A 17,753-nucleotide genomic window follows, 5' to 3' on the forward strand; every position below is an offset into this window, starting at 1 on the left:
AGAGCTGTGTTTTGGGGAGCTGTGTACCCTCAAAGAATCCTGTAGAACTGCAAAAAGATGTTTTCCCACCCTTGAAGCAAAGCACATGGGCTGTGGAGTACTCCTTTCCAGGCAGAGGAGCTGTGATGTCTGCAGCAGAGGCAGCCTGGCTGTGTCTGTGAGTCAGCTGGGGCTGTGAGATGCTGTACACACTGCAGGGGGCTGGAGGAGTTCCTCTAACTTCCCATTCTAGCCTGGTAGTTGGATTGGGTATTTACATACTAACTTTTTTGTTAAATACTTCAAAAACATACCTATTGATTCAGTTTTGGGAGCTGAGCTTGTTTAATGTGTTTCTTTGATTAAATGCATCTGCTGTCTTAACGTGACAGTGCCCTCAGTTGTTTAGCACTTCATTTTCCGCACCAGAAATACAGCTTGTCCCTGGAAAACAAAGACTTACATTTATTTTGTCTCATCTGACCCAGTGAGGGAACAGTTTTACTGAGTCAAGAAGCCTCAAGCAACAAGCTCAAGAAAACTTCAGAGTTTATGTCAATGTTTTCTTTTTTGAGCCACTTGAGAGTTATTAGTAACAGCAAAATAAGCTGTGGTGTTGTACAGCAGGATGAGATCAGACTTAGAACTTTTCTTTACCATTTCCAGAAAATAATATAATGTAATAGATACTAGCCTTGAAATGTAGAAATCTAACAAATTCCTTTTGTAGGGGTCTCATTCTTCATGCCAGCTCCAAAGCCACCTATTATAAACACTTTGTGTGTGTTACTGCTTGGTGAACACCTGAGTTTTAGAGCACAACTTGTCCCTGTCTTTCTTGATGGTTTATGAACCAACATTATGGCTCTGTTTGAATTTCAGGAGCTCCCTTAGCTGTAAATGAGTTATACTGATGGCATGGCTCTTTATTTTTAAATTACACATTCCTTATCTGCAGCATGTTTTCTCATTTCCCTTCTCCAGCCTTACAACTTCTTTTAATAGCTGGATTTCATCCCACCACTATATATCTAGTCCTCAAAGATGCTGTTGTTGTCTGGAAGACTATTTCAATCCTCCTGGGTTACAAATATCTATTGACTTTGCCATTAACTGAAATAATTTCAGACTTAGGGATTTTGTGCTTACATCTGCCTAATTTTAGTTTATCTTCTTCTTGCTGCAGTCATCCTACATCTTATATTTTTTGTTTTCTTTTCTCACAAGGCTTTGAGTTCAGACAATCCTTTATAAGGTTTTAGCCTGATTTCAGTTCAGCCTAATGTTTGCCTTTGCACAATTTGATGTCCAAGACAGTTGTCTCTTGTCAGTTTTTTTTCCTAGATTCTTGTAGCCAATTTATTTCTAACCTTTCTTCTCTATCCAGATCTCCCCTCCCACCCTTCTTCACCTTGCTTATGATGCAGACTTCTTGGTTTGAAAATCTTCCCTGTAAGAAGTATTAAGTTTCTCTCCTTTTCACTCCCTGAGCTCCTTGGATCTCAGGAAGTCACTTAGTCTGCCAATTTTTTGTCATTCTGAACATGAATGCCAGACTTGCTTCTGTTTCTTCCCTTTTCTTAATTTATATGAAAACAACTTTATTTAGAGTTTGATTTTTACAGCTGTTCTTTGATACTGTTTTATGCACTTCTTACCAGCACCATCCCTGTGTTTCAAGACTTTCTGTTCATATTGCCCAGGAAATTTGCACTGATCTAAGAATTATTCCAGTGGTTTCTATGTCTGCTGTGCTGGCTGGATCCTTTCTGCTGCCTAGCAGATTATTTAGTGAGGTTTTCTTCTTGTTGTTCTGTTCTCTGCTCTCCCTTCATCTACAATTGTCCTTGTTTGTGATTGTCCTTGTGCTGGATGAAAGATAGAGGCATGCCTTAATTCCTGAGGTGATGCTGACTCCTAAAGAGAGGGTCACACATCATTGATTGGGGGGGTTTTAGGGCTGGGCATAGGATTTGGTTGCCCAGGGAAGCTGTGGCTGCCCCTGGACCCCTGAAAGTGTCTGAGGTCAGGCTTGGAGCACCATGGGACAATGGAAGGTGTCCCTGCCCATGGCAGGGGTGGCACTGGATGATCTGTAAGGTTGTCCAACCCAAACCTTTCTCTGTTGAGATACAGGATCCTCTCAAGCTCACTTCTGGCTCAGGCTGTGAACAGCTGAGGGGGGCAGTATTTTCTGCAAGCTGATGCTGTCTCTGTTTGCTGCCAGGGTGGTGCTCTTGCAGTCAAAGACTGCAATGTGCAATTCTTCAGTGGTTACTGCAGAACCATAGCATAGCTCAGGTTGGAAAAGACCTTTTAAGAACATTGACCCAGCAGTGCCAAGCACGCCAACAACCCATGCCCCGAGTGCCACACCCACATGCTTTTTAAATCTCCCAAAGCCAGCCTCTTCCAGTGCTTGACCAGTCTTTCAGTGAAGAAATTTCTGATTATCCCATCAGGCTGAGTCCTGAGGACATCCCGGCCCCTAAGAAACTTCCATACTCTGTGGGATTCACACTCTCTGAACCTGAGAGGAACAGAGAAAAGAATGATCAAGACCATTCTTATCTCATTTGCTGCTCCTGTGTTGTGCTAAAGCAGAATGCAATGTGGAGATTGTTCACCCAGAGGGATGGGGTTTTGTTTCCTTGGCCTGTCAGGGCCAAGTGTGTGTGCAGACTGTCGGCTGACAGTCACAAGATGCTGTGCGGTTGAGTTGGGTGCTTGTGCAGATTTAGTTTAGATGTAATGTAATATAGTGTAATATAATATAGTATAATAAAGTAATTAATTAGCCTGATATCAATGGAGTCAGATGCACCATTTCTCCCGGACGTCGGGCAGAAACATCACCGATAATACTCCCGTAATTATAAATCTCTGGCGCTCTCGCAGTATTTGAAGTGAAGCTCCGAGCGGTGTTTCGGAGGCACAGCGGTGCTCCCGCCGCGGTTCGGGCGGAGCGCTGCCGGGCCCGGGGCAGCCCCGGGAGCGCCCGCAGCCGCCGCCGGTCCAACACCGCCCTCTGCGGGCCGCGGGAGCGGCGGCGGCAGCGCCGGGAGCGGGCCGGGCTCGGCCGTGACCGGCAGGGCCAGCCCCGCTGCGGGACTGCCCGGGGCTGCGCTGGTGGCCGCACAGCTGCTCTGTCCGGGCGCTCACTGCTCTCCTCCTCCTGTGCGAATTCTGTCCCAGGTGTCTGATCCGGACTGAGCTGACGCCTATTCAGAGCCTTGGGCTCCCCCTCCTTTTAGCATTTTGGGTCAAGAAGTTACCTGTGGGCGGCAGTTCTTAGAATTGTGCCCGGAATTGTTTCCCTGCCTGTGCCTAAGCCCTAGGAGTGCCCAGGGCGCGGTGTGACTCGGTGTTCAGCACTGAACTCCCGAAAGTAAAGTGAATAAGGATGAAAATTACTATTTTCAGCTGCAGGTGCCCGTGAGCTGCTCGTAGCAGCCGCCCCATCAAGCGGCAGGGCTCGGGGGGCCTATCTCCTCCTTGGCTCCAGCAGAGGGTCTCTCCATCCATCCCACCCCATCCCCGCGCCGCTCCCGGCCCCAATCCCACCCCCAATCCCAGCCCTCCGTTTAACGCCAGCCCCTCGCATCCTCGCCATCCCCGCCGGAGCCAGGGCAGGAGCGGCAGACCTGGCTGCGCCGCGCCATGCCGCGCTCCAGCCGCTCCCGCGGGGCGCCGTGCGTGCGCGCAGCCGGGCTCGGATAGGCGCCGGGCGCCCCGAGACCTGCCCTCCGCGGAGGCTGCCGCTCCCCGGGGCAGCGGGGCCGGCTCTGCGCGGGCGCGGCCGGCGCTGGGCTCGGGGGGCACCTCCCGCCCGCCCCCCGCCCGCCCCGCCGCGCTCCCCGCCCGCCGCCACTCCGGCGGCTCCGCCGAGCAGCACCGCGGCTCCGGCTGCCGGGGCCGCCGCCGCGCACGGCCACCAATGCGGGGGATACTGGCGGGCAGGCAGCGGCTCCGCGGCAGCGGGGAGGGCAGGTGAACTCCGGGGAAGGATGACCGGCGTGGCCGCGATCGTCTTTTTCCTGCAGCTCTTGCCCAGGGCGGACGGACAGGTCTTCCCAGGTGAGTGATGCCCGCCCGGCCGGTGCCCCGCTCTCGCGTCCCCCGGTACGCCGAACTCTGCGCCTCCAGCCCCGCGGCCTCGCAGGGAGCTCCCGGTGCCATCCGGGGAGCGGCAGGGCATGGAGGCGCCTCGGAAGGCGCTGGCCAGCGGCAGCGAGCAGCCTCGGTACCCGCCGGTCGCGGAGGCGCCGCGGATGGGATGCGAGGGGCTCTGCCCGGCCGTGCTGGGGGTCCCGCTGGGGCTGGGGGTGCTCGGTCCTGCGAAAGTTGCGTGTGGCAAGAGGTGACAGCATTGCCTTTATTCTGGGATTCGCGATACGCCAGGCGTTTTTTTGGTGGTAAAGAGCGTTTGCGAGCCCAAGGCAGGAGTTGGCTCCTGCGGGATGTGCGGCGCGGGGGGAGCCGCTGCCTTTCCCCTCCGGTCAGGGAAGGGGTCTGGGCTTGCCCTGGGAAGTTTAGTGGCAGCTGTTTCACCACTTGCGTGCCACAGCTCCAGGAACTTTCTCGGGGGCTCAGGCGCTCGGCTCGGCTCGGCTCCTTCCCGATTGTCACTTTCTCAGTCGCTGATGTTGAGGAGTACTTTGCTCCCTGGCATGTGTACAGTAATAGTAGCCGGCTATTTCCCCACTCCTACGGGTTCCTTTAGGCATAGTTTGAATTACTTGAAGATGACAGGTGCCTATAGAGCTGGCTTTCTCCTCCTGTGCTATTCTGTAGGTAATCCGAAGCTACATGGGTCTTGTTTTTCTCCTGGATCTTGCAATACATTAATTTTCTCACTGCAGTTTGTGTTCATGCTAAAAGATAAGCAGTTATAGCTTTCTTCTCTCTTGATTTAGGAAAAAAAGAAGTATTTTAAAACTACCTGTATGTTTAAGATGAGTAAAATTTCCCTGTGCTGTGTTGCTTAACATAGGGATACATCTCATTGCCTGTGACTTAGGCGTGCTGGAGGCACGAAACTAAGTTGAGTTCATCTCAAACACAAGAAGGTTTTTGTGACTCGAAGCAGCAGCTCGGAAGACTCTGCCTCGCTGTTTTAGAGCAGCAGTAGTGGCGTGCAGGAGATGCTGAGCCCCGTGGCCACCTCGCCCCGAGCCCTTGGGCTCAGGCTGGGCTCAGGGACGGGGCTGGCTGGCAAGGGACAGACCCTGGCCCGAGGAGGTGCTGCCATCAACCCCGCTGGCTTTGACACCACCGGGATCGTGTTTACATTGCTAGGCAACTGCACAAAGCACAGATTTATTAGAGAGGCTGGGGAATCTAACCTAGTTAAATAACTGCTTCCTTGAGTAAGCAATATGTGGAGCTATTTATTTCCCCCCTTCTCTTTTCTCTCCCTTCCAACTGTTTTCGTGTTCTTGACACTTGTCATATCAATTGTGATTAGATCCTGGGCTTTTGATGAATCATTTAGCCAGATGCTTGGAAAGAAGAGTGTTCTGGGAAAATAGCAAAGTTTTAAGGGGGCAGAAGACACTTTGTATTTGAGGGAGATAATGTAATATGAACTAAACACATGAAAATTTAATATATTTCAATTATTTTTAGGAGAGCCATGAAATATTTTACTTATCAGTTCAGTGGAAATAGTAACTGTGAGAGGTTTTTTAAAATCATTAGGATCCCCTTCTCCCTCCTATTTCAGTGTGCATCCTGCCATCCAAAGTAAGAGACACTGATTTTAACAACTGCTTTCTGAGCTGCCTATAGTACTGAAATTAGGAGAAAGCTTTCTACTCTTAAAATAAATACCTGCTGTGAAGTGTATCGGTCTGGACTGTGTCACTGTAGCCGATTTTGTTTTTTCTTTTTGAATGGTAAAAAGCAAAATTTTGCAGGTGCACTTTGTCCCTGAAAATTCCATGAAGTTTGGAGCGGCTCCAGCTAATGCCATCGGCGTCTTTCCGCATCTTCCATCAGGTGGTGCTCTCTCCATAACTTTTAGGATGCAAATACCTCCTGTCTCCGATTATTTTTCAAAGACTACTGCGTTTATATAGCAGCCTTTTGTTAAACATCCCGAAAAATCACTGCGCAAGTTGTTGGCTCGGTTTTTAAAAAAACTTATTTTCTTAAATGATCGCTGGACTGGGAAATAGGAAAGGCACAAGTCGAGAGGAAATGTGGTCCGTTCCTACCCGATTTGCGCAGCTGCTGCTGCTTTGTGTTATTCCCAACGCAAAATTAGGAACGCTACAAAGAGACAGCAGAATGCTCATGGTTTCTCCCTGGAATACCTCGTTTCATCCTGAGGGAGCTGGCTACCACTCATTTCTTTATGTAATTTCTCCGTCACTCTATTTATAACTCTTCTCCCCAGCAATTACTTCCCCTTCCCTGCAGTCTCTGTATTTGTTTGTAACTCAACATATGCTTTTCGAGGTTCTAAACTTTTTATCAGCTCTAGGGTCAGCTGCTAATTTAAATGCTTTACTTTGCCGTGCACGACGTAGTAGTAGCGCCAGGTAATGATAGCGGTACCCGGTTCTTTTCAGGATTTTGGAACAACACTATTTACAGGGAAGTTCTGAAAGTCCGTGTGCGGTTATTCTCCCACCAGAGCATGTGGGGTATTCCTGCAGTTGCCGCACACTTTGCTATTGTCTGTTTTGTGAGGATTTTTAGCACCACAGGGGGATAAATAGAGAGATTTAAGTAATTTGCACCTGTACAAAAGCATCCGGGGGGGAAAGTAGGACACAGGGTTTACATGGGGGCCGTTGACCTGAACACCAGATTGTTTAACACTTGTTTTTCTTCTGATGGCAGTTCTTAATTTAATTTTCCCCCTGTCCTGCTCCTTGTTTTGCTGGCAGAGCTCGAACGCTCCCAAAAGCTGCTGCCACATCGCGAAGTTGCGGCAGCTGAGAGTTCATTACACAGGGCTCGTCCAGCGAGGGGAGAAGATGAAAAGGGAGCAAACTGCAAGGAAATTTTTGGGGGAAGCCTTAATTTAGTAGGAGTTCATTTGCTCAGGTTTCGCTGTCAGTAAATTGGCGGTGAAAAACGGGCCTTTCTGAGCGAGCTGCTCTGTGTGGCAGTTGTTAACAATGCAGCCATTTAACTCAATAATCACTTTTCTCTCCCTCTGGGGAGCTGTTAGCGCCACAATTCCACTTTATTTTTATCCTCGGCTGGCTCGATTTGTTTTCTAATACATAAACAATTAATCCTAAGAAGGTGATGTTGTGAAACTGCCTCTTTCGACAGCGGCAACGAAAGGTCACTGTGTGTATAAAGGCGTTTGTGGATCTCGGAGGGATAATCCTTCTCTTTTACAAATGCAGAGCCCTTTTTAACCATCCGCCCTCCTGCAAGTCCCTGAGCTCTGCTTCTCTTGTTTAATTGTACTTTTAAAGTCTGTTATGCTCTGCGTGCAGGCCCACGTGCTCCAGTTTTCATTAATATTACGGGAATGATTTGGGGCACTTACTGTAGAATATTAAAGTATATTTTTTTTTCAGAAGGCACCATCATCTGTTGCCATGGAAACCCGAATAGTAGTAAAGATGTAGGTCTGAGGCTTTGAACCTCGAAAGCCATGGACAAGGGTGGTTTCTTATAGGAACAATTACTTTTGTACATGAAATCCAGTTAAGTGGAGAGAAGAAAGAGAAATAAATTGATCTGTTCAGCATTGCTCTGACAATCCTCTTGAATAACATTCAGCACAGAAGGATCAGTGTCTGATTCTCTCTGTGTGTATGGTGTGGGTTTTTTAAAGCTCATTATTTATCATAATAGTTGTTTTATGCCTCTGGTAATTTCCATTGTGATTTTGTGAGGTGCACGAATGTGTATTGGCAGGTATTGTTCTTTGCTTGAATGGGAAGCACTGAATGTACAATGGGGAGATGTGCATTGGAACTTAAATATTTTGGCAATGGGCAAATTTGAGACTGATTTATCGTGGCCCTAATTAAGAAAAAGAATAAAAATAGCAGATGTTGTCTGAAATCCATCTACCAAAATCTGATTGTATACATGGGTTTGCTCACTGATGAGAGTGATAATACTTCTGCTTTCCCACAGAAATCCTGCAGCCTGGTTGACATCCCCAGAAGCCCTTACGGTGTTTGGGTGATGAGCAGCAGGATGTGTGTGTGCATTGCTATATAAAGCCCTCTGTCTTTCTAGAGAGACATCCCTTAATTTTTTATGGAAACTGCTGCAGTCTGTTTCCTCGGTGTCTTGTAAGGCACAGATTAAAAATGTAACTGAGCTTCCAAAAAATGCTCATAGGAACATTCATAGATGAGACTTTCCTTACATGTATTGAAATAGCAGCAGCATGCAGGGGTCACCTGCTGCTGTGAACAACTTGTAGTCCAGGTTTCCATCTGTGGAGCAGGAAACCTTCTGTGTCTCGTGTTGCCTCAGTAGCAGAGGGCTCCACTCCCCTAAGGAAGGGCTTGTGGGTTGCCATTCCTTGGCTCTGTGCTCCTATTCTGGATAAGAAGATGGTATATGGCTCTTCTGGTATTTCTGGAACGTTTTATGGAGCAGCATTACTTGGCTCATTTAAGCCAATGTATTTGGCCTGGAGTCACTTTTTTATACCACTCAGAGTTCCTGGTTTTCTTATTTTTCTTTAGCTGGTGCTCTCCCCTGTTTGTGCTGGATGGTACTACTTGGATGTACCTTCATTTAGATGGTCTCTGCTTTTATTGAGACATCCTTACCTCCCTGTTACCCTACTACCTTCCTTGCCTGGTGCTGTGCCTTACTTTTGAATTCCAGGCAAAGCCAGAGAAAAAGAGCAGGCACACAAAGGTGGTGGATGTTGTTGATGGCACCAGTGAGGACTTCTCACAGCCTGGCCCTATTTTTCTGTGCACTTGTCATTACACAACAGAAAAAGGATTCATTATTGTGAGCTCTAAAGATCATACATCTTCATGGTAAAGGAGACAATTACTGTCTTAATCAGACTATGCATCATTTAATCAGTCCTGCTTGTTTTTTAATATCCAATAAATACATCCCATCTATCACTGCAGTTCAGAGATGTCAAATGCTTTGTAAACTGCATGGCAGGACATTGCACGTTCCAGAGGAAAATGGTGATAAGAAAGAAATTTCAGCTAAAGAAAGCAAGGATCTCTGGAGAAAGAAGGCTGAATTCAGCAGTTAAGGTGTTGTTTAATGCCCCAGTTAAAGATGATGTAATTCTGGGAAGTCCTGGTAAAACAGGACAAGAAACCCCAGGAAGAAAGAACCTACTTAGTGCTTGGTCTCCTCTGGTTATCTTGTTTTCTTTTAAGTAGAGCTTGTAAATCAATCCAAGGCCAGTTGCTTGAGTTCTTTCCTCCAGCTGGATCCCCCTGGGACTGCAGCCTTGGGAATTCAAACCGACTTGGTGGATTCTGCTGCCGTTTGAAGCGGTGCTGCTCATGTAGTTGGAGAATGATTGAGCTGCTTATGAATTTTGGGAGGATGGGACCTGGCTCTTGTTCCTTGATATTTTTGAGTTCATCTCTCAGGAAGGCTGTGGGGTTTGACAGCTGATGATGTTGTGTGGGCACAGATCAGTGCTGCAGCCTGAGCAACCTCCGGTTACGCAAAGCTCTTTGTTCAGCCATGCTGCTCCCTTTGTGCTGGAAGTGCTCAAAGTGTCCCATATCTCATGTTTTCTTAGCTGAAACGGCTTCAGATCTGGCTTTACAGAGGAAACAGAGTTTATCACTTTTTTTTCCACATATATCCTTGTCAATCTCAGCTTCGTTCCTGGTAGTGACTGTGTTGAATCACTGGGAAGCAGCTCCTGGCTGTGAATTCAGCTGTGGAGTGAAGGAGGGCTGCTCCACTCTTCTCCTCTGTGATGCTGTAAAGAACAACAAAATCAAGAGTATTACCACTTCAGCCAGAGCTTATCCATTTTTTTGGTTGAGAATCAATCCTTCCTCCTTGAATTTGAAGAAAGTATCATTACCTGTGTGAGCAGAAGCAGGGCTTCAGGCTGTGCTGGGGATATTATTGGAATATTGTGCTTTTGACTCCAGCACTGCTGAATTTGTTGCTGCTACGTTAATCTGAACATGTGTGAATCTTCCTCCCAGTAGTACTGGCTCAAAGATCCATCCTCAATAGCAGAGGGGAGAAAAAAAAAATCCTAAATAGGCAACTATACCAGCTTTGAAGTGAGCTTTCAGGATCTTTTCTTTAACTGCAAAGTGTGGAGTCAGGGATGGCAATGGTGCCACGTGGCTATGTTTATTTCAGGAGATAATGATGACTTGTAGGAGTGTGTGATTGTGACCAACTAGTAGAAGTAGGGCACAAAGCAGGGGAGGAAGAAGGGAATTAAAGCAATCTGACTGCTCTATAATGGGCCTTTCTTCCTTTAGAAATGTTTACTGGAAGTGCAGCAGCATTTGCTGGATAAGCAGAAGAGCACTCCTGTCAGCAAGATGGGAAGCTGCTGAGCTTGATGGTTCGTTTCTCCAGAAAAGGGATTTGCTGTCAACATGTACCCACTTAGGTGGGGGTAGCCCAAATCTCCTTCTGCATTCCTAGGTGGGAATTCAATGCTCTAATGGGAACAGTTGCTGCGGAAAGTGTGAAGTGCAGTGTGTTTCTACCCCAGTCAGTCATTTCGCAGGGAAATACTTTGTGGTTTTGATGTTTCTGCTGAGATGTGTGGCTGAGAGGTAGATTTAAAAAGCCCCAGCCAGCTGAGGCAAGAACCTGTCTGTGTAACTCTGCCGCTGCTTTCGGCTGGTACCAAGAATTTTTACTAATTTGTTCTTAAGAAAAGCACCAAGATAAACAATAATGACCTATTTCTGGTGTTTTCCATTCATGTCCACCTGTTTAAAAGAGGTGTATCTCTCTAAAAGGTCTGTTCTGTGCTTTCTCTGGTCTCTAGCTTGGGTGTTTTTGTCAAGTGGCCGGGCAGAAGTGCTCATGACCTTCTCTTTGTTATCTTCTCATCCTGGACTCAGAGGCAATTGCCAGTTTTGCAGTGGTACCAACTCTTCTCTCCTAATGAGCCTCTAATTGAAACTCCTTTTCCCCTCTTAATTGTTTATTAAACCTGAAGGGATGGCTTTGTTGTGTAGTAACATTGGAACCCTTGAGGAGCCAACTGCTAAATGCTTCAGAGGCACAAATTACTGGGGTTTTTTCATACCCTGAAGAACGTTTTCTTTGCAGTTGTATAAGGGGGAAACGGAAACAGCAGCAGAAACATGAGCAGTGCCACAGTCAAGCAAGAAGGGTGGCAGCTGACAGGATCCTGGTGTTTGGTGGGGTTAGTGATGGAAACTGTGATGGGAAGGAGAATATGGTAAATTTAGAGCAGTAGGAAGAGAAATAGGAAAGGGGACTTAGCCAGAACAGAAACAGTGAGGAAGCAGACATAAAACAAAGCTCTGAAGTGGAGCTGGATGCTCTCAGGCTGGGAGGGTGGCTGACACTGAGAGAATCTTCCTTTCTTTAAGCTAAATGTCCACCAGTCGTTGTGAGATATCTCATTTTGCTCTTTAGCCTGAAACATGGGATATTTTGGGTACCTGATACAGTGCATCACTGGGCCTGGGTCAAGGCTGTGCCACACAGCCCAGATGTGCCTCAGTTTGTGCAGCAGCCAACCCTAATTAAACATCCAGGAGCCATCACCCACCTAAAACCAGTCACTCATCTCTGCCCCTTCCCTTCAAAGATTGGGTTTTGAGCCTTTCACTTGAGACAGATTTTTTGTGTTGCATTGCTGGCTCTGGCTGCACAGGGCACAGTCAGCTGATGGATTTGACTTTCAGATGGGTGGTCTGGCTGCTGTGCCAGCACTGACTCATTCCCTCTCTGGAAGGTGCCCTGGGGCCTCTGCTGCTCTCCTGCCTGGCAAGGCAGGTACAGAGAGCAGGGCGGGGAGGCTGCCAGCATCCCCCTGGTTCCACGGCACTCCTGTGCACAAACAGTGCATTTGGTCCTTGCCAGGGATGCTGCATTGCACCCACTAGTTCATTTTGGGAAGTGGGAATTTATTTATTTGTATTAATTAAATCTAGACCCACTTGGAGTTTACCCTAAATACAATCTGAATCATTATTTTGTTGAAAAAAAGCTGCTCTAAACCAGGCGTTTCCCTGCCGTTCTTGAGGTTCAAACATTCCATCAGGGAAGATGAATCCATATGATTTAGTAAAAAAAATAACAAGTTTAAAAAAAAAATAAGTCATTTTAAAAGAGATTTTTGCTATGCAAATGTTGGTCAAAACATTTCCCCGGCTTCCTGAATAAATTTTTTGTTGGCGAAAGGGTTTCCTACGCAAACAGTAAATATTTTTATGATTAAAACATGGGAGATGGTGTATGTACTAACAGCTATCAGCACGTGGTAGGAATGATCAGAGAAGTGGAAAGCTTGGAAATAAACACAGTGTCTCTGTTGGCACAGGGATAACCCTGGAGACTGCCAAGGCCAGAGCCTGCAAAAATAAGAAAGTATAATTAATTGTCCTTAAATGAACTTACCAAGCAAAAATAACCCTTTTAAAGTAAACACTCAACTTTGCATCCTTTATTATAAACCTTTTCCATGTACCAAAGATTTCCATGTTCTATAATGTGTTTGTTAAGATTTCTGTGCATATTTATTGCAAAAACAATTAACATACAGAGTACAGCTGCACTGGATATCTGCTTTACCCTTGCACTTTGATTTTCTAGTAATAATACAAAACCATTGCTGATAATAGCTGGGAAGTAATGGTTTAGAATGTTACTTGGTGATTTCTGAAGGTCACTTGGCAGTTGTTTATATTGAGTCACTCCTGGGTTTTGGTGTGATTTTTTGGTGTGGGTTTTTTCTATGATGGTTTTTTTATTTGGGTTTTTAGAGGTTTTGCTTCCCTGCTGGTGAGCTGCTACTGCTGACAGAATGCTCAATAAATGAGTGTTTCAATGAAGGAAATACTAAATTTCCTTGTGTCCTTTAGTGTAATTCCCAGTGGTCATTGACTTCAGGGGGCCTTGCAGGTGTTTAAAACAAGAAACAGCAGCAGCAGCATTAACAATACATAAAACCCAAACTTTTATCATGCTGCTTGCCAAGTGTAATTCATGCCAGAATTGCTGGAGCGAATACAGGCGAGTGTTTGGATTATCCACTTTGGATTACCCACAGAATTCTTCCTCATAGGGGATGGCAGAAGCATCACTCACCTCATTCAGACTTCAGATGCAATTTCTATTAAAATTGAGAACATTTAGAAGTAGTTCCTGTATTAGTTTTTGCTTAGTGATGGTAAACTTTCAAATTTTTGGTCCTTAAAAAAATGTCGGAGTTGAGAATCCCAAGTAGAAATTTAGCAGAAAGCCTGAGTAGTATTACAATGTAAATCCAGAGTAAGGTGTATACGAAGTGATTTTTTGAGTGGAGGAGAGAAATCTGGGGGTGATTAATGCTGAGATTTTCGAGAGGACTGACTGGCAATTGATGGCATATTTGCATCAAACTGAACGTGGGTTTGAAAAGCAGCAAGTGCACTAAGGGTAGAGTATGCCACCTGCTGTGTTTGTATTTTAAAAAGTATATGTCAGGATGTTTTTTTCTGCCTGGAATATTCCCCCTGAGCATCCTCTTATTTCCAGGAGTGACAAATTAACATATTGAGAGTATACACAAGTGACAACAATTTCTCCTCTTTGAACAAAGATTTACAGTATCTAAATCCATTTAATTTCTGGATCTCTAACTGAGAATGGAGCTGTGAAGGGGAGAGTACCTCAGAGGGAAAGAAGGGAATAAGAGAGAAATATTTAATGTACAGTGAAAGGAGTAGAATGAGATAAAAACAAGCAAATAATTACTTTGGGCATTACAAAAATCTTACTGCAGATCCCTGAGGCCGTGGAATTGTGTCCCAGAGGAAATGGTGGCAGCTCTGTCTGAGACACTTTAATTTAGACAGGACAAAAAATTGAACAATCTACTGCAGGCTTTTTATCCTGTAAAACTTCTGACTTTATTATAATGCTGTTGAAGAGGGAAGAGAAGAGGAGGTAGAGTGAGGGGAAAAAAATAGTGTGATGATACTGTATTTAGCATAAGTGATAACACATACTAATGCTTCTCCGCTGTTTCTTAATTAATCTGATTATCTGTTAAATATCAACAGCATCATGGTGAAGGCGAGATTGCATCATGTTCCCCTCCAAATCCCCCTCACCCCCAACCTGCATTTAGACCTTATCTAACCTTGGGGCAGATAGTGAGTGTGGGATTAAACAGCCCAACCAGCAGAGCACACCACAAACAAACAAACAAACAACCCCACAGAAAATCCCAGCCAAGCCCCCCAAGCAAACAGAAAACCAGCCCAAACAAAACCCAATTAGAAGTGCAATATATGATTTGTAGGTGCTGAAGAAGCACACAATGTACCAGTCAGAGAGAGGAGGAGTGTTAGGCATGTGATGCTTTATTTCTGTAGCAGAACTCCTGAGTGCTCGTGGGTGAGTTTTGGAGAGCTGAGGCAGGGGAGCATCAGCTCTTACCCTGGGCGGGCTGAGGTGGGGCCCCAAAAAGGGCTTTAGGTGTCACATCACACCTGCACTCAGTGCTGCTGTGTGAGGGTGAGAACCCTGAGCACCCTAAAAACCCCTGAGCTGCAAATGGGGATTGTGAAAAATGCAAATCACTTATTTTTAGAATTTTAAAAGTTTAGTAGTTATAAAGTGTTTATAAAAATAGTCATATAATTAGAGTAATAAAAATTTGGACAATTAGGATTAGGACAATATGAGACAATAAAAACAAAGAATTATGGACAGTACGGGTACCTCTTTCTGGGCAAAATAAGCCCAAAAAAGGACCCACCTTAACAGAGGATTAACCCTTAACAACAGCCTGTTGCATATCCATACACCTCATCCATGATGCATAAATACCATTCAAACAAAGGATTCTGTCTGGTCAGTGTCAATTTCTTCTTCTGAATCTTGATGGCATCTTCAGGGCTGAGCGAGGCAGGAAGAAGTTTGTTTCTTCTGATAAGGGAGCAATCAATTCTTTTTCTCTGAAAGATTTAGGTGTCCTGTGGCTGCTATTTCGGTGTGAGTCCTCTCTTTAAAAAAGTATCCTGCATGGCATAGTTTCTATTTTAACATTGTTATAAACTAAAACTCTATTTAACAAACTACTTAAGAAAATTAATACAGCATAACTTTCTAGCATAACACATATAATATTAATTTTAATATCTGCGAAAATCCAGTCATGAAATACACATTTTTCACAGGGAACATCAAATTATGTTAACATGGGTTAATCCTTCATCTTTGAGTCCCTGAAAGGACAGGGTTGAACACAGAGCTCTGAGGTGGGGTGGTGAGTGTGTCTGAATGCTGGTGAAAGCCCAGAAATTCTATAGCTGTGGAGAAACCTGAGAGGAAATTAATAATTCTCTCTGTGCAGCTCAGTTTGCATAGTGTGCAGTAAATAATGCATGGGCCCACAGAGCTAACAGTAAGAATAAAACAAAATATTGAGTAGCTGCCCCTCCAGTCAGGGCCATCCATCTTTTGCATAAACAACTAAAGGTCCCATGGCAGAAGTGTGTGCTCAGGTGATTTTTTCAGTCAAATCTGTAAGAAGATTGGCACGGGGTTTTGTGGATGACCTTCTACTAGTGCAGCTAATACCCTTGGGAAAGCTCGATTATTTATTAATGTTAATATGACTATTTTCTTAGTGTGCCTTTGTGGCAGGGAAGCCCATCACCTGAGTGGGCAGGAATCTGTGGGCTTCTCTTTTTGGCTGCATGAATGTGTTGCTCTGTGTCTAACTCTGCAACACCCTCAACTTTTTTTTATATCAGCCCAGAGTTGATAAGGCAGGGATATGAACAGAAGTTTGGGGATTTGGACTGAGTAAAGTGATTTTCCAGTCCAAACAATTTGTGGTTCTATGTTGTAAAAGGAGCTCATAACAAGCCACAGGAATTTAAGGGAAGTGTGTTGGAATTAATAGATTTGCTTTTTGCTGTCATAGATTTAAATTCCACTGGCACCTAATTCATGCAGGAAGGCAGAGCTGTCACGTCTCAGGCTCTGTGTCAGGATGGTGACTTAGATAATTGTTCAGAACTAGATGGAACTGGAAATTTTTCTTTTATGACGATTCAGGACAAAATAGGAGCCTGGAAGCTTCACCTGTGTTTTATTGGTAGTACATGTCCATAGAGCTGTGCAGGCAGCTCCTCTGTGAGGTGACCATGAAGGGCTGCCAGGAATTTTATTGTGGTTTAGACTTGCAAGAAGGCAGTTGGACTGCAATGAATTGGGATTTGAGCCTTTATGGGTTTGTTTAAATTTGTATTTGCTACGTGATGCACTCGTATTTCTTGTTTGAACCAAAATCAGCATCATGTACACAATTAAGGTCACCCTGTGCTTCACTGGAGTATAGAAAGCTGGGTGGGTAAACCAGTGCTGTTGCAATTAAATGGAATAATTTGAATCCCATTAAAGACAAAAAGGAGGAGAGAAAACACTGTTATTTATCAGTCAACTTGAGGGAATTAATGTCTCCTGAAAATTAGCTTCAACACTATTTTTTTTGCTATTGTTCTCAGCATTGATATTACTGTAGAGTTAAAGAGAACAAATTATAATGAGTTTTTTCAAAACTTTCCTTTTTCTTTATGCCCCTAGGCTTCCAATCCATTTTCCTTCCTCTGCTCTCTCCTTTTGCAAGGCATTTAGTGGATGTTCATTCCTGCTGTGTTCCTGCAATGCCCATCCATGTTAAATGATATTCTAGGAATTTATAGTGGCACAGCAGCAGGTCTTTGTCTGTGTGCTCCTAGTATGTGCCCAGTAAATCTGCAGCTCAGTTCCTGTTCTGAGGCTGTCAGGGTGACTGGACTTATTTAGGACACCTCTAGTTTTTCCGCTGTCACAACTCTCTTAAGAGAAGGAAAAAGGTAAAAGGTAGCAGTAGTTAAAAATGTTTTAGCAGATTTTTCTCAGTCTTTGGTCTTGAGTTTGACTTTCACCCACGTTTGCTTGATGGAGGGGAGACAGGAGAATGGTGGTTCATGCCAAGCTGCTGGGGCAGGGAGGGAAGCCCTGCTGGAGGGGATTTTCCTGAGCTGCTGGGCTTTGCTTTTCTCCTCCTTGGGCTCATCCCACCCAGCCATGAGTGCTTCCCCTCAGGGCTGCCAGAGGCTGCTGCCTGCTGGAGAGTTCTGTTGAGAATGCAACGCACACCAAGGGTCTTGAAACCTCTGAAAAATCCAGCAGGAGCAGGGCAGGGATTGTCCCCCTGTGCTGGGCACTGCTGAGACCCCACCTTGAATCCTGGGGTCGGTCCTGGGGCCACGTGACAAAGACCTGGAGGGGCTGGAGCGTGTCCAGGGAAGGGAATGGAGCACCAGGAAGGGCTGAGGGAGCTGGGAAGGGGCTCAGCCTGGAGAAAAGGAGGCTCAGGGGGCCCTTGTGGCTCTGCACAGCTCCTGCCAGGAGGGGACAGCCGGGGGGGTCAGGCTGTGCTCCAGGGAACAGGGACAGGAGGAGAGGGAACGGCCTCGGGCTGGACCAGGGGAGGTTTAGATTGGATATTAGGGAACATTTCTTCATGGAAAGGGTTGTCAAACATTGGCACAGCTGCCAAGGGCAGTGGTGGAGTCCCCATCCCTGCAGGAAATTGAAAGGTGTTGGGATATGGCATTTGGGGACATGGTTCAGAG

At 45.6% G+C, this 17,753-nt stretch overlaps 1 protein-coding gene across 11 annotated transcripts in view; it reads left to right on the forward strand.

Annotated features, from left to right (window-relative positions):
- Positions 1–3,590: 3,590 nt before the first annotated feature.
- PTPRT (protein tyrosine phosphatase receptor type T) overlaps positions 3,591–17,753 on the forward strand; it is a 445,906-nt gene continuing 431,743 nt past the window's right edge. For 5 of the 11 annotated variants that reach the window (XM_064391850.1, XM_064391858.1, XM_064391860.1 and 2 more), the window contains exon 1: positions 3,592–4,056. In XM_064391850.1, the coding sequence (XP_064247920.1) occupies positions 3,987–4,056 (70 nt within the window). In that variant the 5' untranslated portion in view covers positions 3,592–3,986. Of the gene's footprint in view, positions 4,057–17,753 lie in introns of all 11 variants that reach the window. The other 6 variants (XM_064391854.1, XM_064391853.1, XM_064391856.1 and 3 more) reach the window with 2 other exon arrangements.

The sequence above is a fragment of the Passer domesticus genome, chromosome 16, assembly GCF_036417665.1.
Source record: "Passer domesticus isolate bPasDom1 chromosome 16, bPasDom1.hap1, whole genome shotgun sequence".
NCBI classification, from domain to species: Eukaryota; Metazoa; Chordata; class Aves; order Passeriformes; family Passeridae; genus Passer; species Passer domesticus.